Source organism: Aristolochia californica, unplaced genomic scaffold (assembly GCF_029961685.1).
Source record: "Aristolochia californica isolate CCGP_79_NKW_82.1479 unplaced genomic scaffold, dmAriCali1.0.hap1 SCAF_10, whole genome shotgun sequence".
Lineage (NCBI taxonomy): Eukaryota > Viridiplantae > Streptophyta > Magnoliopsida > Piperales > Aristolochiaceae > Aristolochia > Aristolochia californica.
In genome coordinates, this window is record NW_027181771.1 from 872,731 (window position 1) to 892,768 (window position 20,038).

General features: G+C 36.2%; 1 protein-coding gene across 3 annotated transcripts; it reads left to right on the plus strand.

Annotated features, from left to right (window-relative positions):
* Window positions 1-1,884: 1,884 nt before the first annotated feature.
* LOC137966094 (probable LRR receptor-like serine/threonine-protein kinase At1g06840) lies at window positions 1,885-20,017 on the plus strand. 3 transcript variants are annotated; one of them, XM_068812580.1, is made up of 21 exons: window positions 1,885-2,524; window positions 2,668-2,795; window positions 3,100-3,250; window positions 3,735-3,806; window positions 3,956-4,027; window positions 5,835-5,978; window positions 6,050-6,121; window positions 6,280-6,351; window positions 7,754-7,828; window positions 9,087-9,155; window positions 9,397-9,465; window positions 9,587-9,658; window positions 12,370-12,456; window positions 12,597-12,665; window positions 13,433-13,953; window positions 15,105-15,260; window positions 15,414-15,697; window positions 16,560-16,611; window positions 17,008-17,258; window positions 18,683-18,817; window positions 19,489-20,017. In XM_068812580.1, the coding sequence occupies exons 2-21, from the start codon at window positions 2,696-2,698 to the stop codon at window positions 19,831-19,833; spliced, it is 2,868 nt and encodes a 955-aa protein (XP_068668681.1). In that variant the 5' UTR covers window positions 1,885-2,524; window positions 2,668-2,695; the 3' UTR covers window positions 19,834-20,017. The 3 variants fall into 3 exon arrangements, with proteins under 3 accessions (XP_068668681.1, XP_068668697.1, XP_068668689.1); XM_068812596.1 differs by having other exon boundaries at window positions 1,885-2,795; window positions 5,904-5,978; XM_068812588.1 differs by lacking the exons at window positions 1,885-2,524; window positions 2,668-2,795 and adding an exon at window positions 2,834-2,903.
* The last annotated feature ends 21 nt before the right edge of the window (window positions 20,018-20,038 follow it).

A 20,038-nucleotide genomic window follows, 5' to 3' on the forward strand; every position in this document is an offset into this window, starting at 1 on the left:
CATTGATCAAATCTGGTGACTGCCCACTAGGAATTTGGTTCAAGAATCACTCCCACAACCACCCTTTTTAAAAATTAAAGCCCCCTTGATAGATCTTTTCATTTGTTTGACAAAATGCCTCTGAAAGATCTCTCCAATCTGTTTCTATAATGCTATAAGCGAAACCATTGAAGTGGCAGTGAGATAAAAATAAGATCTACACACAGGTTGTCAGATCATGGCTTACATGGACCATTACAATTTATTGCATGTCTATATGTTTAAATAGAATTGATAGCAAGTTGAGATGTTGGTTGCAAAAAATTTATTATATAAGACATGATTGTTGAGATTTTAAGAATGAGGCCTACACAAACAACAACCAAAGAAGGAGAGTTGTTAGGTTGATAAAAGTGGAGAAATAATAAAGAGTATAAGAACCATTTTTTCTTATTATTTCAATCTTATGTTATGTTACTTAATAGGGTAGGGGTGGGCATGGGTCGGATTTACCAAAACCCAAATTGGGACCGATCCCCGACCTTGAAACCCGAACCCAAAAAATCCGAATTGCCAAATCTGATCATTGTCCTTGTAACCCAGTTCCCACCTCGTTCCCTTGAACCCGACCTAAATTTGACCCTTTTCAACCTTGTTTTATATCTCTATCTTGTCTATGGTCTTGGTCGGGTTTGGAAAAACCTATCCTTGATTTGAAACCCAAAGGGTGAAGCAAAAACCAAACTTGGGTTTTTTGGTCGGGGTCAGATTTCCTGTAAAACCTAATCTGAGGGCAATTCAAGATCTCGATAAAATATGAGATATGAGGTATGACATATTCTTTTGTAAAATTATATTATTACTACGAAAATGCTTCAAAGATCTAAATAGTTAGGAATAACTAATAAATACAAATAATGTTTTTTCTCAATTTATTTAAATTTTTTTCCTAATATTGATTAAGGTTTGTAGAGCAAAAGGTTGTTCTCCATTTTCTTAAATCTTTTGTTTAAGAAAGCCATTACACTCTTTTGTTTGACCAAACCCAATACTATTGGATATAAAATCCTAGTTTATTTTAATATTCATGCATTAATAATGGGGCAACTTGCCATGGAACTTGTAGTTAAATGTTGCAACTAGCATTTTAAGCATTGTATTATTCAATTAGTTTACTCTGATGTATTTAAGAATCATATTTTCTAAAAGATCTTCGATGCGGGTGGGCAAATTAAATTTCTAAAACGTATTTGTTTGCTTGATACCTAGTCGTTACTAGGGTTAGGCGTAGATACGTTTAAAAGTTTACCTAATACCATGTATTAGTTGAGAAGTTATTGGATAATACATTTGATACGTATCAGATTTTGAGGACTCGGATATATATTAAAAATCCAATACGCCCATCGTAGGGCATTAAAAAATCGATATTTAGTATAGGGTTTAGGGTTTAAAAAAAATCTGATATGTATTCCCGATTTGCTCACGTATTGACTAGAAAAAATAAGTACCAACTATAAGAAAATGATTCGGAAACTCCGAAATGAGGCTAAATATGAATTTAACTCCATGAAAGAATATATGATAATTAAATAAAAATATATTTTTTAAACTTCAATTTGTATTCAATAGATAGCTATACATTGAATAAATACACTTGGAAAGAGTGAGTCTAGGGTTTTCTGACTCGGAACACAACCTGTACACATGAAAGCACGAGACGAATTGGTCTGCCTGACTAGGATTCAGTTGGCCAGTTCAGATTCCGATCTGACTCGCCCGAGTGCACCGGCGGAGACTTATTCTTAGTCTGTGCCTGACACGAGAACGACGCCCACTTGCGGCCGTCGTCTGCGAACTCTTATCCATTCGAACTAAACTCACCTGCTCTTAGCAGAGATGTGGTCAGGTTCCAGCAACCGCGTAAAACCAGCAAGGATGAAAATCACGCCGTAACAACTTTCGTCAAATTTGCCCTGGTCACGGCACCGCTAATTTAATTCAGGCGCGTCGCTTTCTTTCTCTTTCCTCCCCATTCATTGCATTCAAAAAAAATGCCTCCTCGCTCTCGGTCTCTCTCTCTCTTCCTCTCAGAGGTTAATTCTCTCCACCTACCGAAACGACCCTGTAAAAGTCAAGCTGGCCCGCCGCTAAAAAATGCCTGCTGCTGCTTTCATTACTCGTCACTCTCGACTCGGTCAGCAGCTCCAAACGCTGCCTGCCGAGTTCCCTTTCCTCGTAATTTCGAACCATCTTCATATATGCCTGGAGAAAATAGTTGCTTCTCTGCCAGGCTTCTTGTCAGAGCTAGATGTGCTGAAATTCGGACACGGACTGGGTAGATTGTTGTCGAGGCGGTTTTGGGTTTAAGTAGTTTGAATTACATTGGAATGGAATAGTTTTGAGCGGCATGGAGATTATCGATAAGGTTGGAAAGTAGGGTTTTGAGCTCCCTGGTTATTAGATGCAGATGCATTTTGAGTTTTTCTGACTGGAAGGAATTAAGCTGGTGCCTGGTCGACTCTCTCGTACGCTCTGGACGAAGGTATTGATGTTTAAAAGGTTTCGGATTGAAAAAGGTTTGGGAGCCGAAATAGAAAAATGTTGATGACTTGGAAGTACTTTTAAGGCTGGAATCCCCTCATTAAAATCTGCTGGAGTAAATTTGGCGCCTATCTTTGTTAACAGGACAAATACTGTGGTTATAGAGTTGAAGATGTCTAGGGAGAGAATTTACGGTCTGGGAGCATCTTTTGCTCTTTGGTTGTCTTGCTGTTTGTTACTTGTGGGGGCACAGCTTACTGATCCGTCTGAAGGTGAAGTCTCGCTAGCTTAAACTGTTTTTTTCTCTTGACAAACCAGAATACTGATGCTTGATTTGAACTTCTTCAGCGTGCACTTCTCTGTTGACATAGGGAGTAACTGTATAGTGACTTTGCGTTCTGTGGTTTGATTATTAGTCTTTGCTAAATCTGTTCTCCACAGTCCTTGATGATTCTTATTTTTTCTTGTTTTTTAGTCAATATTCCTTCAAATAATGGCATGTCTATCATCACTGTCAAGATCTTTTAGGACCCTTTTGGGTGTAAATGTCAATTGATAATTTTTTGAATTTTGCAGTTGATGCACTGCGAGCTATCAAGAAAAAGCTGGATGACCCTAGAAGATTTCTCCGTGACTGGAACAAGGGTGACCCATGCACTCGAAGTTGGACAGGAGTAATATGCTTTGCTGCACCACTGGCTGATGGTTATCTCCATGTTCAAGAACTGTATGCTTTTGATTCTGTTGCTTTCTGCCCCTTTGCTGATTTTCTGATGCTCTATATTCTTCTTTTTCCTGCATATTTTGTTGTTAACAAATCTTTAAATTAACTCTGTGAGACCAAATTGTTTTACTGTTTCTAGTGTTGCATTAACAAAAAATGTTGCTTCGTCATACATTATAGTTTGCTGTTGCACACTGTGCATGAACCCCATCCTTCACGAGCTTTATATATTGTGAAGAATTTGAATGAATTGATGTGGAAGTTCTGCTGTATATTAGCCTGGCAAGGACAATATGTGCTAAATAATTCCCATCATAAACGTAAAGTATCTAATTTTTTTATGTTATTACTTTTATTATTATCTTTTTCTTGTGAATGCTTTCCCTGCTTACCCAATCTCACTAATTTGACTGGCAAAAAAATCAAGAAATTTACTTATTCATGTCATGTTCAACATTTCACTTGTTCTTGTGATTCCTTTTTGCAGACAGATGCTAAGTAAGAACCTCTCAGGCACTTTAGCTCCAGAGCTGGGTCTACTATCATATATGAAAATATTGTAAGTGATACTTTAGTCAAATTCAAAGCTGAAATCGAAAGTTACCTCTTGACTTGTAATCATTAATCATTTTATTTGAGTAAGATACATTTTTTGGTTGTACAAATTGTTCCTGTTAACTTATATGCACATTCTGTTTCTCTTGCCAGGGATTTTATGTGGAATAAAATGAGTGGCAGTATACCAAAGGAGATTGGTAATATTAAATCTCTGGAGCTCTTGTAAGTTGTGCCTCACACTCACATACACATCTATCTATCCATCTATCTATGTATCTGTCTTTCGATGTCTCTATGTATCTATGTATCTATCTATATATATATATATATATATACAAACACGTGTATATATATTTGTATGAAAGAGGAGTATATAATGGGCAAGAAGCGAAAGAAGTAAAGGTTTTACCTTTACCCACAACGGAAGGGGTATTTCGTTACCTATTTATTACGAGTACCTGTGGGTTTTTGGTAAATGAGTAAATAAATGGGTAAGTTAAAGGTTTAAAATATAAATAAGATATCATAATATAATTAATTATAAACGGCCTATAAAGTAATATAAAACACTTTAAAACATTTAAGCATAGTGTTGTTGCATCTCAGAAGGAGGCGGCGGTATTTAAACAATGAATTTTGAATGGGCACCTAAGAAGGTCTGGACATCTCAAACAATGTTAGCTCAATTGCAGCAGGTCTTGTTGCTTCTGGCTAGTTGTAGACGGTAGGGCCTGCTTATGCTGTCTGATGCACACTTGAATTTGGGTGAAATAAATTCATGATGGTGTGATGATCATCAGCCTCAATAAATGATTGTTAGAGGATTGTGATGAATCTGACATAATGGACTAAAGAAAGGGACCATCTTCGAAGAACGTTGTTAAAGGGTGGGTGGTTCCTCCCAAAATGATTGGCCAAAGGTAGGAAATCTCTTCCCAATAATTAGCAGATAATCTTTTCCAGTCCAAACCAATGTGAGACTAGTTCTTCCATAACAACTTTCAGTTTCAGAAACCTAGCCTGAGACGTGGAGCACATGTGCAAAAGAGTGGTGGACCTTTTTATCTACCTACTTGCCCTCTTATATCCAGGCTTAAACTGATTGCCCAGCTCAAGATGTAGAAAACGTATATACACAGGCCATGGAGAACAAACACTGGCAGAACAGAACACAAACATGAACTAGGGTTGGCTTTGGTATTATGTTAAAATCGGGCAAGATTTTTCCAAAATCTCTAGTTGAACTTAGGCAGTCTCTTCTTAACTAATAAGCATAGGATTTTTTCAAGTTCAAATTTATGTAGGACTATTTTCTCAGACTTAACATTTCTCACTCTTTGATAACTAGCCTGAGACATGGAACACATGTACAATTATGGCTATTTTGGGCTTTTTACCGCTCAACCAAAGTAATATCTGTCGAATTTTTGTACCGTACAACTGCAACAAATGTACTCTTGGTTTGAGAGTATTCCAAAAAGATGCATTTAACTGAATGATGGCCAAGATTGTTACATTCTGGTGATAGAATATCACAATATAAATACAACCAAAGAACTTAGGTGTCAAAAGGGAATAGTTCATAATTCAAGAAAGGGAATAATTCAACACCAAGGGAGAGTGTAGAATAGTATTTTTGTTGCTTATAACATAGGAAGATATTCTATTACCAAATTGTCTGAGAATATGCATGCATGACACTTAATAATGCGTGTGCTGCATCTAGCAAGGGTCTTTTCCCTTTTTGTCACCCCATTGGTCGTGGAGTACAACTACATGATGGTTGATGTTGAATGCCAATTTCATCCAGAATGATGTAAATCAATGAACAATACTCTGGCTTTCCTAAATGAATATATTAAATTGAATGCTTTACTTGATATATACAGCATATTTATTGAATAACATTGAGAGAGACTACTTATTGAACTCTTTTTTATTGGTCCATTTTTCTTTCATTAGAATCTGTTGTTGTTCTTGAGGAAAAAAAGCCCTGTCTACTGAGATGCACTATTATTCTGGTTTACAGGCTCTTGAATGGAAATCAGTTAACTGGTCCTCTGCCTGATGAGCTCGGTTATCTTCCTAAATTGGACAGAATACAAATTGATCAGAACAAAATATCAGGACCTTTACCAAAATCATTTGCAAACTTGAACAAAACCAAGCATTTGTGAGTATGTGATTTGCCAGTTTACTCTATTTTCCAAGGTAGAAATGTACTGACGGGCTTTGTTGTTGTAGTCACATGAATAACAACTCAATAAGTGGGTCAATTCCACCAGAGCTTTCCAGATTACCAAGCCTTGTACACTTGTATGTATAGCTATTATAGCACCTGCTTTGTCTTTCAATGTTTTATCACCAGTTTCAGCTACTGTTCACAACAGCTTTTTGGTCTGCTTAGTACATAGTGAATCTCAAATTGATTGTGTTTATACTTTTACTTTTGACAAATTATGTGGTGTTTGTAGCCTGCTGGACAATAACAACTTAACTGGTTCTCTCCCACCGGAGTTCTCTCAGATGCCAAAGTTACTTATTCTGTATGTTCTATTTCATTGTCTTTCATATAATGTCATTCATAGTTTAAATTTTGTATCTTATTTTGATTGAAAAGTATGTGATTTGGGGAGAAAATGGAGGACAAAGGAGGAGAAAAAGTGGCCTGAATGAACAGAAGCCTTGGAGACAGTGCCAGAAAGGCACGTCCTCTTTTATAATCAGGGTTTTAAGTGAAATTTTACAAAAGGACAAAAATGCCCCTCAATACTCAAAAATACGTAACTCCTAAAATACATGTCTAAATTGAATGGAAATTGAACCAGTGATAAAGTAAAACATTGTCTATCTAATAACTATACTATAAGACAAAAATATAATGTGAGAAATGACCAAAATACCCCTGGACTGGTATTTTAACATTCTTGTCTCAGTTGATTACATATCATTCTTTGACTTTTGGTTTATTTTTTTTCCTTGATAGAAAAAGCTTAAAAATTAGTTGATGAAAATTTTGGAGTATATTCTTTATGAAGAACCTATAATACAAGTAACTAATAGCTTGTTATTTTTTACTGAGATTTCCACTTAAAAGTTTTAGATTTCATGTGGACAAGATAAATGGCTTGGCAAAGGGCCATGAGAAGAAAGAACTAGATATATGTGAAAGAAGGAGAGGAAGAAGTACCTATAATTGCCAGCCTTAATGCTCTTGTAGTGGGATTCTTGTAGAAAAAGCCAATTTCAAGGATCTTTATAGTCCACACAATATTAATCCATAAGATGGCAGTTGTATATGTTTGAACCAACAGATACTATTCTGGATAGGATTCTCTTTTCCTATGCTATTAGTGGTAGAAGGATGACAATAGAGGATCCATTCATATTATCAAATGTATTGAACCTTTTTAGCAGTGGAAGACAATTTTTTTTCTATGCAAGGTGATTTGTATGGTTGCACTTGATGGGAACCACACACAAGAAGAAAGAGATGAAGAGGAAGTATTTGTTGAAGGAGAAGTGATTTCAAAAGAAGCCATTGAGAAGAAAGAAAGAGTTTATCATACGGGTTGATGTTGGTCTACTTGAAGGGAATCAGTGTAGAAGGCCTAGATCTCTGATACCATCAAGAGAGAGTAATTGATCTCCTTGCATAGCGTGGGTGTCTTATACTTATACTAAGTATAATGAGTTACAACTGAGAGTCCGCATGGAGCCCACATAGGTCCCACGATAATCATAAGTTGGAAAAAATTCTTTAGATACAGTTGACTTATATTCTGTCAGCGATTATGTATGCTTTTGAACTGCATGCAACTTTCATTTTTAAAGCATCAATTTCATATCTGTTTCAAAAAAAATTGATGCTTAGATTTGCAAGGTATACAATCATGTATTACATGCTTTCTGTTTATCCTTTTTTTTTTTTTTTTTTTTACTTTGCAGTCAACTTGATAACAATAATTTTGAAGGCAGTGAAATTCCAGCTTCTTACGGCAACAGAACAACCTTATTGAAATTGTAAGTTCATGCTCTTGAAAGTTGTCCTTGTTGTGGTCTTAGTTTGAGGACTTGTATGGCTAACTCATTTTGATAACATGAATGGTCATTGTGTTAATATGAGGCCCTAAGTTAAAGTGGATATCTGATATTTCTACAACTTTTGAATATTTCTTGCAGCAAGCATGCTGTTTCGTTTTTGTTCAAAGTCTACACTGTTAATGTTGACTCAAATGTCCATTCAAAATGGCTTTATGAAGTTATTAGGCCTTTTGCCAATTAATAACCTAAAGAATTTTGCAAACTTTAACGTATGTGAGATATTCCCACTATCACTCCCCCTTGTGTTCAGGTCTAAACAAATATATGACAACCTGAGGCGTGGGCAACATAAAAGGAGTATAAATTAAAATAGGCACAAACTATGCCTAATGGAATAGATGCCTTACTCTATACTATTTTAATTGTGGTTGGTTCTATCCAAAATGACTAGCCATTGAGGAGGCATATTGTCCAACGCTATAAAGTAGCAGATTTCCAAGCCACGTGCCAATGTGGAACTATAAACCACGATAGCAAGGCCTGACAAAACAAACAAACAAATGGATCTGAGATGTGCACTGCAGTCATGGAGAGTTAGTGCTGATGAACAAATGGTCCTTGGCTCAGATTTAGAGGCAAAACGTGGAAGTAACAAGGAGTGTGAAATTAACATATTATCACAATAAGGTTCAGAAAGAAAAAAGACATCAACAAAGCAATGCTGGCATCTCTTGCAATGGGGAAATAAAGTTTGTTAAAAGGTTTTAGGCATTATGTTAGTCTTCCAAAAGCTCTTTACTGGAAATATAAGGAAGGTCAATCATGAATGCATGTGATGGCAGAGATGAAGAAATATATAAGTCGATAACTAATCCTGTAATATTTGGTGTTTGTATGTCTATTGTTTTCAGGCTGTGGCATGTTGGGGAGGTCTAGTGGACACTAGTTCACTGAGAGGCTCTCTAAAACATTGCAGCATAGTTTTAGAACTCAAAAGGCGCAACCATTTTTTTTTGTTATACCAAAAGTTGGTAGATCACTCAGCACATACAAATACCTCCCCATTTATGTATGTGCACAAATACTACACCAGAGTCACTAGTTTTTTGTCATTGTATCCTTCATTTCGTTTTATCTTTTTGAGTGGTGGTGGTTAGGGATGGGATTTCTATTGATGAATGTTGAAAATAATCTGTTAAGTGAACTAGATTTCATGATTACTATTTCCTTTTTCCAGGAGTCTCAGGAACTGCAGCCTGCGAGGACCTGTTCCTGACCTAAGCAATATTCCTCAGCTTGGCTATATGTAAGTTTGCATGTAGGCAATTTTAGTGAGGTACTATTTCTAAATAAATGTAATCATAAACAACCTCTACAATCATTGCCTAGTGCTTTTGCTTCCATTCATGGTCAGTTATGATCATATCTTACTTAATACTGGCTTTCCGCTAGTTTATTTTTTCTGTTCTCTTTGCTCCAATGTAATCTTTTTATCCCTCTTTTACTCTCTTAATGGAATTCTTATTATTATCAAAAACATAATTCAGAGATCTCAGTTGGAACCAACTTAGTGGACCCATACCATCAAATAGGCTCTCTGCCAATATGACAACTATGTAAGTACATTGTGAAGTAAAGTTTGTTAAATATTTGTGGACTTTGATTGACTCTAACTATAAGATCTCCAATTTTTTATTTTACTACGGTGTAAAAGTTGACAAACATAATATTTTGCAGTGACCTGTCTCACAACAATCTTACAGGACCTATTCCCGATAACTTCTCAGGCCTTCCCTTTCTTCAGCGTTTGTGAGGACTTTTTTCACTTTGTTATTTGGTTTCCTTTTTAATTTTTGTTTCTATCAATTTTGTTCGTTTGCATGCATGTTTTTGAATAGCAATAAGCCAACACAGACTGGATCATGTGCAGGCAGATTCCCCTACATACACAGACGCACATACATGCCCTGTTAGTCTGCTTGCTAGAATCTGCAATCATTTGTTTCTTCCTGTAAAATGAGTTCTTAATGCATTACTGCAGTTTTTTCTCTGGCAAGTTGTTCTGAAAAGGAATCTAAGAGAGAAATAGAATCTGTGAAGTATGTTCAGATCCAACTTGCTTGATTAACGAAAGTAAAATTGAAAGAAGGAGAAGGAAAAGAGAGAAAGGAGGAAGAAGCTGCCACAAGAAGCATGCTTGTGATTCAATGTTCTGCATGCCCCTAATTCTCCTTTTATATTAAGTCAAAGACAGACAACTACAGAAATGCCCTCTCTCCTAATTACATAAAACACAAAATATAGAGACTAAATCTAAGATCTAAAGAGAAATTCTTCCAGCCCAGAGAGGATAACCTTGAGACAATTCCTAATATACTCTTAAAGGTGAATTACATTTTTTTCCCTTGAACCTCATTCTTCCACAAAGTACATTGTACTTTGTTGAATGATGTAGTACAAGGGCATTGAAGTCATTTTATTCATGACAGTTTAGTACTTCGGTTTCTCTCTCCCATGTATAGTTCAGTACTTTGGTTTCTCTCTCAGTCTCTCTCTTTCTTTCTCTCGTAGGTTTATCATATTTGATGTTTTGTACTGTATTTGTGTTTGGAATTTTGCTGGGGTACATATAAAGAGGCAGGTGTATTATTGTAACTTTAAACTCTTTTTTAACTTGAGTAATATGATAAAGGATTAAGGATTGAGCTCAATCTTTAATCTGCCGCATCTGAGTTCCTGCGGCAGCATCCCAGAGTCTCTCTTCCTTCTTTTTTATTTTCTTCTCCTTTCTCTTTCTATCTCCTCTAAATCCAGAAATCTACATACTTGACTTTTCATCATCTATTTAAAATTTATTCTTCACAATCTCAGTTTCCTTGTGTAGGAGGAGACAAAATCAGTACTGAACTAAACAAAAAACTACAAGTAACAGGTTTCTAAATAAAATTCCTTTTCCATGTGATAGGCTCCAACAAAAAGTTGACTGGGTAAAATAAGCTACTTCCTCAAAAAGTTCCCAGCGGCATATTTTGGTTATACCCATCTATTTCACATCATTTTTCTTTACCACCAACTGTATGAACTGTGCTGTCATTGATCGTAGTGCCCATTGTGCCACTGACAAAGGCCATACACAATAGTGTCCTTTCAGGAAATCCAACTATGGCCTGAACTTCTCTGAGGTTTGATCTTTCAACCGTAGATTTAGTAATCTCCCCTCCTTTTTTCCTTCTAGTTTGGATATGATATGAGACGAATCAATGGCCAGCTCTTTATAATATGAGCTCCCAAGTTTGGTGTGAGATAAAGACATTTCTGTTGCTCACTCTTTGGCCTCTTTGCTCCCTGTCATAAATTGGCAGTTCAATTTTCTTAGAGGTCTGAAAGATTCTGGAATCTCTGAGTTAGCATTATTGCTCAAGTGTTTAGATTCTGTTTTTATAAAATGTGTTGGTATTGATCTTCCTATTTGCAGTTTGAACCATTCAGGTTTGTTTTGTGCTGCTTCTTATTGTACGTTTCTGTTGGCATCTGCTATGAATAGTTCCTGCCCTAACAGCTCCTTTGTTTGGAAGCTGAAGAGCCTTCCTGAGTCGACTCATTTTTATGGATCGCTTATCATAGGAAGATTTTGACTTTTGATGATCTAGCTTGACAAGGTCTAATGGTTGTGGGTAATTTGTGCAAGTTGTGCATGGAGGTTGAAGAATCATCTCTCATTTTTACTTCATTGTCCTTTTATCAAACTTGTTTGGAGTTTTATAGTCCAGCATCATTCAGGTCCTTTCTCAAAGAACGATAGGGGGTTATGGCAGATCTCCACTTCTGCAGATTTATGGCACTTACGGAAGGAAACAAACAGCAGAACTTTTGGGGGTATTGATTGCTTTGTTCGAGGAGTTATAGAGAAGGGCATTCATTCCATTATGTCTAAGACTCATGTATTCCAGCTTTTTCCTTCCTATCCTAGTGCTGTTGTAAAGTGAAATTAGCGTGATTTTCTCAATTTTAGTGTTCCTCCTTCAGTTGGTTCTTTCAAGCTGAATTTTTATGGGAGTTCTATGGGTAATCCTGGATCAGCAGGTGAACTTCTTTACCCTTTTTTGGGGTTTGATGTAAGCTGGGGTCATGTTGTGAGATCAACCAATCATCTTGCTGATGATTTGGCTAAGGCTGGGGTCCAGCATTCGGTTCTTGTAATTGGGGATTTCCCCCCCATGCAGCTTTAGGCTTTTTTCTTCCCATTTCCCTTTTAATAAAATTATTCACTATTGAAACATAGAGCACAGTTTGAGTCAAGAGCAGGTTCACCCATAGTAGGAACCTTTTTGTAGCTCAGAGTCATGTTTTATATGCACTTCTGAATAACTAAAGCAGCAACTTTATGGTAGTCGGTAATTTTTTTTTTCTCATGTTCTTGTTTGGTTCTTTCAGTAATGAACTCTACATTTCAAAATACTATTTGTTCATTGTGGCGATTATGCTTGTGATCTAATTTGTTATTCATCTTCCATTGATAGGTCTTTAGAAAACAATTTACTAAGTGGTTCAGTTCCATCAACCATTTGGCAGAACGTGACCATCAGTGGAGCTAAAAAGCTTGTCCTGTAAGAGCTTAAGTCAGAAAGAAATCATTTTGTTTGACATTGCATTGCTACTCACTTTGCCTTCTCTCTATCCTATGTTCAAGTCTGTATCATGGAATATTATGCTAACTTTTTTGGTGAAAATTTTTTTGGTATTGCAGGGACTTCCAGAAAAATTTACTCACAAATATTTCAAGCACTTTTAATCCTCCAGCAAATGTCACCATCATGTATTATTCTCTTACATATTTGCTTTTGTATTAGCTTTACAACAAGATTCTACTTGTAACTGTCCTTTGTTGGATTCATTTGACATTTCTTTGACGTTTTTTTCAGTTAAAGTTTGACATTGTTCTTTACTCTTTTGTTTCAAAATTTATCTTGATAATAGCGACTGTCTATGTAATAAACTTCTTCTTTGATCTTTTGTTTTTTTTTTTTTAAATGATATTCTTCTTTGATCTTCAATCACAATTATGCTCTGTATGTGTGCACAAATTTTTGCAGGTATATGATAATGTGTTTTTCAGGATCTATCTTCTTGGTTTTGCATCATAATCCCATCTTGAATCTCTGTTTCCATGTCTGGTTTCCTTCTTAATATATCTGTTACCTTTTTCAGAAGAAACACATGTTTTTCAAAAGATCATGTTTATCAATTGGAGATTCTCTTGCCATTGGGGGCTAAGGGCCCTCCTTTCCTCTTTATTGTACTCGTTTCATTGATTACTGAATCACTATTGGCATAAAAAAAACACTTGTTTTTTTTACAGTATCTGCTTTTGCTTTAACTAGTATTTGGTGTGTATGTTTACTCTATTGTAAATCTCCCTCAATTTGATGCTTGTGTATTATTTTCAAAACTTTATCTATGTGCTGTTGCCCTCATTTTTCTTTCTTCATCTTTTACTTTTCCTCTTATTTTAAATTTAAGTTTATTTCATATTCAAGCCATTCTCTGATTGATGTTATCATGGCATGATCTGATGATCTTCAGGCTTCAAGGGAATCCAGTCTGCAGCAGTTCAAACTTTCTTAACATTGGCCAGTTCTGTAGATCTCAAGATGCAGAAGACAGACCTGATTTAACAAATCCTGAAAACACTTGTCCTACTTTAGGATGCCCTACTGATCAAAATTTCGAATATGTCCCTAAATCTCCAGCTCCATGTTTTTGTGTCGCACCTATTAGGGTGGGTTATCGGTTAAAGAGTCCTGGGCTTTCATCCTTTCCTTCATATGTGGTCCCGTTTGAAGAGTATCTAACTAGTGGTCTCAAATTGAACCTCTACCAGTTAAAAATTAATTCCTATCTCTGGGAGGAAGGTCCAAGATTAAAGATGTCTCTAAATTTATATCCCAGGTTCTTTAATAATTCAGGCAATATTTCTCGAGTATTTAATGATAGTGAGCTTCTAAGAATCAGAGGTATGTTCACAGGGTGGAATATTCCTGACAGTGACATCTTTGGGCCATATGAGTTACTAAATTTCACTCTCCTGCCACCTTATGCACCTGGTAAGTGTTGAACACCACCCTTTTGAATTTCATTTTAAAAAGAATGTTGTCTGAAATATTCATAATGATAAGGTGACCAATCCCATAGAAACAGGCATCTCATGGCTCCTGAACAAGTTGTTAACACTCCAACCTGATCAATGTATCGATCTAAGTCATATGCAAAACAACCAATCTCATAAGTCTTATACCTGGGCCTTTGCCCTTTTTACAGACCCTGTAGCAACACTTTTGACTGGTATAATAGGCCAGAAGGGGGCAAGACCTATACTTTGACTGGTCCAATCAAGGACAGAAAGGTGGGGATACTTTGTTTCTACCACGTTGTGTTGAACCAATTTTGAAGATTACTTCAGTCTGAATAGAGAGTGATGAATACGTGCATACTGTGAACTACAAATGTTCATTGTTAAAGAGCTTCAGGACTTCTGAGATTAGGATGTTCTTGCATATAGATGGAGGGTTGCCTGTACTAACTGCAAGGAATTTTCTTCTCTGATGAAGATTTGGATGAGAAAATTCTTTTCACATGCTCTGTAAGCACCAATTATTTATCTGCTCAGGGCTAATTTATACATCTTACTAGAACTGTGTCAGTAGTTCGGTATTGTACTATGTGAAAGGATTCTAAAACCAATTTATGAGTCAGTAATTCTATTACACTTTTTAAACGTGTTACAATAGTACCGTATAGATCAGGATTAGAAAAATCTTATGCTTATTAACTTCAGTTAGTCATTTTAAGATAGACCTTGATCCGACATTATCATGCTATCAGCGCAGTAGGTGCTGATACATGGGCTATAACCTAAAGTTGTCCATATGTAGGAGCCTTGAAGAGGCTCACATGTGAGAGGGAGTTTTAGAATAGTCCCACATAGATTAAGGATTAGAAAGGTCTATGTGTATTACTTGAGAAGAGGCAACCTGACTTCAGCGAATCATTTTGGGATGGACTTGACCCAACTTTAACAAAATGATTAAAACTTCTAGTAGTCAATAACTTAATTTGGAATTTATAAGGTAGTAAACTATATCCACACCTAGCTTTTAGCTGAATAGGAACTGACCTTCTTCAGTATCTGGTCTCTCTTACATTTTCAATATAAGTCAATATCTTAATGTGGTGCATTTTCCTTTTTATATTTCAGTGCTTCAGTCTTCAAAATCAGGGATAAACACAGGCGCTGTGGTTGGGATTGTCCTGGGATCTATTGCTGGTGCAGTTATTGTGTCTGCCATCATCACTATTCTGATATTGAGAAAATATACGAACCGCTACCATGCAGTTTCTAGAAAACGTCAAAGTACAGTTCTTTAATGCTTGATTCATTTTTGTGAAATTGTCAGCATTGGTCATCTATTATCGACTTTCATAAAGAGGAAAAGGAGATTAGCTCATTGAATGTGAATAAAACTTTGGTTTGGCTGTTAACAATCCAAAATTGAAATTCTTGCAGTGTCATCAATCCCAATAAAAATAGAAGGGGTTAAAGGCTTCTCATTTGAAGAGATGGTACTGGCGACGAACAATTTCAGCAGCTCCAGTCAAGTTGGCCAAGGAGGCTATGGGAAGGTCTACAAAGGGGTTCTGGCTGATGGCACACTTGTAGCTATAAAGCGTGCACAGGAAGGTTCACTACAGGGTGAGAAAGAGTTCTACACTGAAATAGAACTGTTGTCAAGAGTACATCACCGCAACCTGGTGTCTTTGTTAGGATATTGCAATGAAGAAGGTGAACAGGTAATTTCTTGGGTATTCTTTTGGTATAGGGTCTTCCACTGATCTATAGTTCTACTCCCAGTTTACTGTAGGAAGTATTTTGTTTTCTTTTACAAGAAATTTTGAAGCATAAGATGCTGTTAGATATGATGAAGTATTCGTTATTTTGTTTTTTATTTTCTGTCACTGGCCTTTCGTAGGGCATGATTATAATTTAATGCGTTTTGTTTTATGAGAAACCCTTAACCCTAAACCCTTATTTTGAATACTCATTTATTAGTGAAATAGAACAAGTCATGAAACTCATATGAGCAACTTGCAATGAAGTTAAAGAAATGCAAGTAAAGCTATATCTATTGCATACAGTTATATGTTACTTGTTAGAACAAAACTAGGAAAATTAAGGGAGAGACAGTCTAGAAGAAGAACTGTCAAATGCATTCAGAGTGATGATGAGAGAAGAAAACAGTTGCTATTTTCCTCTTAAAGTATAGAACAATACAGCTGAAGAGGAAAAAATGTTTATGCATGTTCTCTATTTCAAGAAATTGTTCAACAACACATGTAAAGATCTGATTTGCTGGATACAGAAGAGAATGTTTCAAGAGGATGGCATTATTAATTAAATGTAAACTAGTGTTCTAACTAATTTAAAAACAATGGGTTGTGACATAAGTTTGTTTCCTATTTGTATTGACTTACACCCCTAGTTCAATGAGGTGCCCCTATTCAACTTATGCATTATATCTATATTGTGTTAAGCTTTCTAAAAAGTACAACTAAACCTATAGCAAGTTAAGCATAAAAAGCTGGTAATTAATAATTTGGCCCTAACTTTTGACATCTAATTTTCATTATTTACAATGTCATGTTGCATATGCAGATGCTGGTTTATGAGTTCATGCCAAATGGTACACTCCGAGATCATCTTTCTGGTAAGCCTTTCACTTTTTGCTAAACATGACTTTGGGGGAGAAGATTTTAGCATGCTATATATGGAGAAATATAATGTCGTTTCTCAATTTTCTTTCAGTAGGAAGAAGAATAAAAAGTTGTTAAAAGATGTAGAACAGTTATTGGTAGTCATTCCATGTTAACGGGAATTGCGTGAATTGAACCATAACACGTTTGGGTTGGTTCAAAGCTGGAAGTTTTTGATCTATTGTCTTACCCACTTGCTGCAGCTATCCTTATCTTATATGTTTTTTTCTTTTTAGTTTATTTGATAAGAGGTTTTGCATTTCACTTTAGTAGCTTCACACATTTCATTTTGTGCATAACTTTTTCTTTCTTTTCTTGAGCTTATGCTTGTGTCTGCCTATAATTGACAGCTAAGTTTAAAGATCCTTTGAGTTTTGCAATGAGGCTGCGGATTGCACTTGCTTCAGCAAAGGGCATCCTTTATCTCCATACAGAGGCAGATCCACCAATATTCCATCGAGATATCAAAGCCACCAATATACTTTTGGACACTAAGTTTACTGCCAAAGTTGCTGATTTTGGGCTTTCGAGGCTTGCTCCAGTTGCAGATGGTGAAGGGACAGTGCCAGCCCATGTATCAACTGTCGTGAAAGGCACCCCAGTGAGTCATGCCCTCAGTCCTTATCCTGTTACTTAGAAGTACTGCACTTTCACTTTCTGGCATTTCAAACTATGTGCTAAACTAGGGTCCAAGTCCATCCCAACATAAGTAGCTGAAGTTACGAAGTTGTTTTCCCAACTAATAACCACTCGTTTTTTCTTTACATTAATCTATGTGGGATTATTTCCTCTAATACTCTCCCGACATCTGAACCCACGAAAATGGACAACTGGCCCGAAATGTGAAAAGTGGGTGTGACAATAGATCAAAAAAGGGAATAAATTAAATGATGCACAGACTAGGTTCAAAGAAAAAACAGCCTACTCTGATATTGTGTTACAGTTAGGTCCAACTAATAACAATATGATTTTTCTTGACATTATTCTATGTAAAGTTATTTCCGCAAACACACCTCTACGTCTAAGGCTACACAAATGGACAACAGGCCTGAGTCATGAATAACAAAAACAATGTACTAACTAACAGGGCATGAAGTAGCCCAGCAAAAACAAACGGCCTGCTCTTATGTCATGTTAAAGTTGGGTCCAGGTTTATTCCATCATGACTACTCAAAGTTAAGAGTCTTTTTTCCTAGTTATAACACACATGATTTTTCTTGACACTAATCTTTGTGGGATTATCCTACTAACAATATAGTTCTTAACTTTGTATGTACCAATCTATTCGGTATTCTAATACATAAAAGCTCTGCAAAATGTACATTAGACTTGGTGAAATCTGAAAGATGGAGAATCTTGGTTGGGATTGTTATAAAGTGTTAAGAGGATCTGATTTGTTTGATGATTTTTGACGAAGTGATTCAATACATTCGAGGATGAGAATTTAAAAGACAACAAGCCATATAAATCAAGCTTAGTTATGGAAATAAATTTTATTAGCATCATTTATCCTTTCCTTAAAATCTTTATATACAATCCTTGACATGCTATAAATAGACATTGTATATATATTCTTGCACATTTACTGTTAATATAAACAGCTATCCTAAAAGCATTTGAACTACTAAAACCATTTTCACATGGAAGTATAATCCACATGATGGTATCACTTACTTCCAGATGTTCAGTATCATTCATGAACAGCCAAATGTTTTCTCCTAAAGCTTTCTGAAGATTTTTGAATTTCCATCGATCCTGTTTGTGGGCCAACTGAATTTAGTCTGCATAGTTAACCTCTTAATTTGCTTGAAAAGAAGTTTTACTTGAACTGTGACTGTAGTTTTGCAACATAACAAGGAGAGGGCCTATATGACCCAGATGATGATTAGGACAAACAATGTGCTGCCTTTATTGCAATATCCCAACATGTTATCTACATTTTTTTGATAAAAAAATTGGTGAAAAACAGCACTAGCTTTGTATGGAGTTAACCTATGCACCATTGTATAATGTTCCTTGTTCCAGGGGTACCTTGATCCTGAATATTTCTTGACTCACAAGTTAACGGACAAAAGTGATGTCTATAGTCTTGGAATTGTGTTTCTAGAGCTATTGACGGGGATGCATCCAATCTCACATGGGAAAAATATTGCACGGGAGGTACTTTCTTTCACCAGAGTTTTACTTATTGAATATGTTTTTGTCTTTGTTTCCAGAGTCAATGTCTCACTTGACCTGTGGTAAACTTGTGTTAACAGTTTAATGTCAAGATGTGGTTGCAAAAAAGATCTCTTTAGTCGTGCTAGGTTTGAAATTTATTTTGCCAGTCAAAAGTATATATCGGTTCATTCACAGTGAGGCAAGGGAAAGAAAGTGAAAATGTATTTGAGATTACCTGTAACTCTTGAACGAATGGCATTTAGTTGATTGCACTTTGCCAGAAGGGCAATCAGGATATGATTAAAAAGAAAGGTTTCACGTTTATCCCACATACTGGTTTAGTCCACAGACTTCTACACATTGGTGGATTACTGATGACATGAGCCCTTGGGTGGGGGATACTGATTATGCTTGCAATTGTGTATTATAGTACAATTGCTGGATGGGGAGTACTGATTATGCTTGCAATTGCATATTATAGTACAATTGCTGGGCGGGTGGGTTCTGATTATGCTTGCAATTGTATATTAGAGTACAATTGCTAGGGGTGGCGGGTACATAAACTGCTAGTATGTAACCAAATAAGCTAGAGCTGCTTCTATGTACTAAACCTGTTTCCTCTTATGTTTTGCTTGTGCAAACTAGAAATTATCTAACTTCCTCCAATCCAGGTGAACATAGCCTACCAGTCGGGTATGTTTTTTTCGATCATAGACAATAAAATGGGCTCATACCCTTCAGAATGTGTGGAGCAATTTGTGACACTGGCACTTAGGTGCTGCCAAGACGAAACAGATAAGCGACCTTCAATGGCTGAGGTAGTCAGAGAGTTAGAGAACATATGGCGTATTACACCAGAATCTGATAGTATTCCATCAGAGTCCATGACTACTGACAGTGACAAGGTGGATACAACACCAAATTCATCCTCGGCAGCAATGAACCCCTTTGTGTCTTCTGATGTTTCTGGCAGCAATCTTGTGAGTGGTGTGGTACCCTCAATTAAGCCCCGTTGAGATGCCAATGAAGCATCTGTTTTTCTATTTGCTTTTCTATTGTATATCCGTGCTTGAGTTTCTTTTTGATGTATTTATAATGCATGTGTTGCTTGTATCTGTGCTTGAGTTTGATTTTTTTTTTTTTTAAACACTTGCTTCTTGTAATGTTTTGTAATCTGATCATTATATTTTCATACATTGCTATCCACATTTGTGTGTAGAT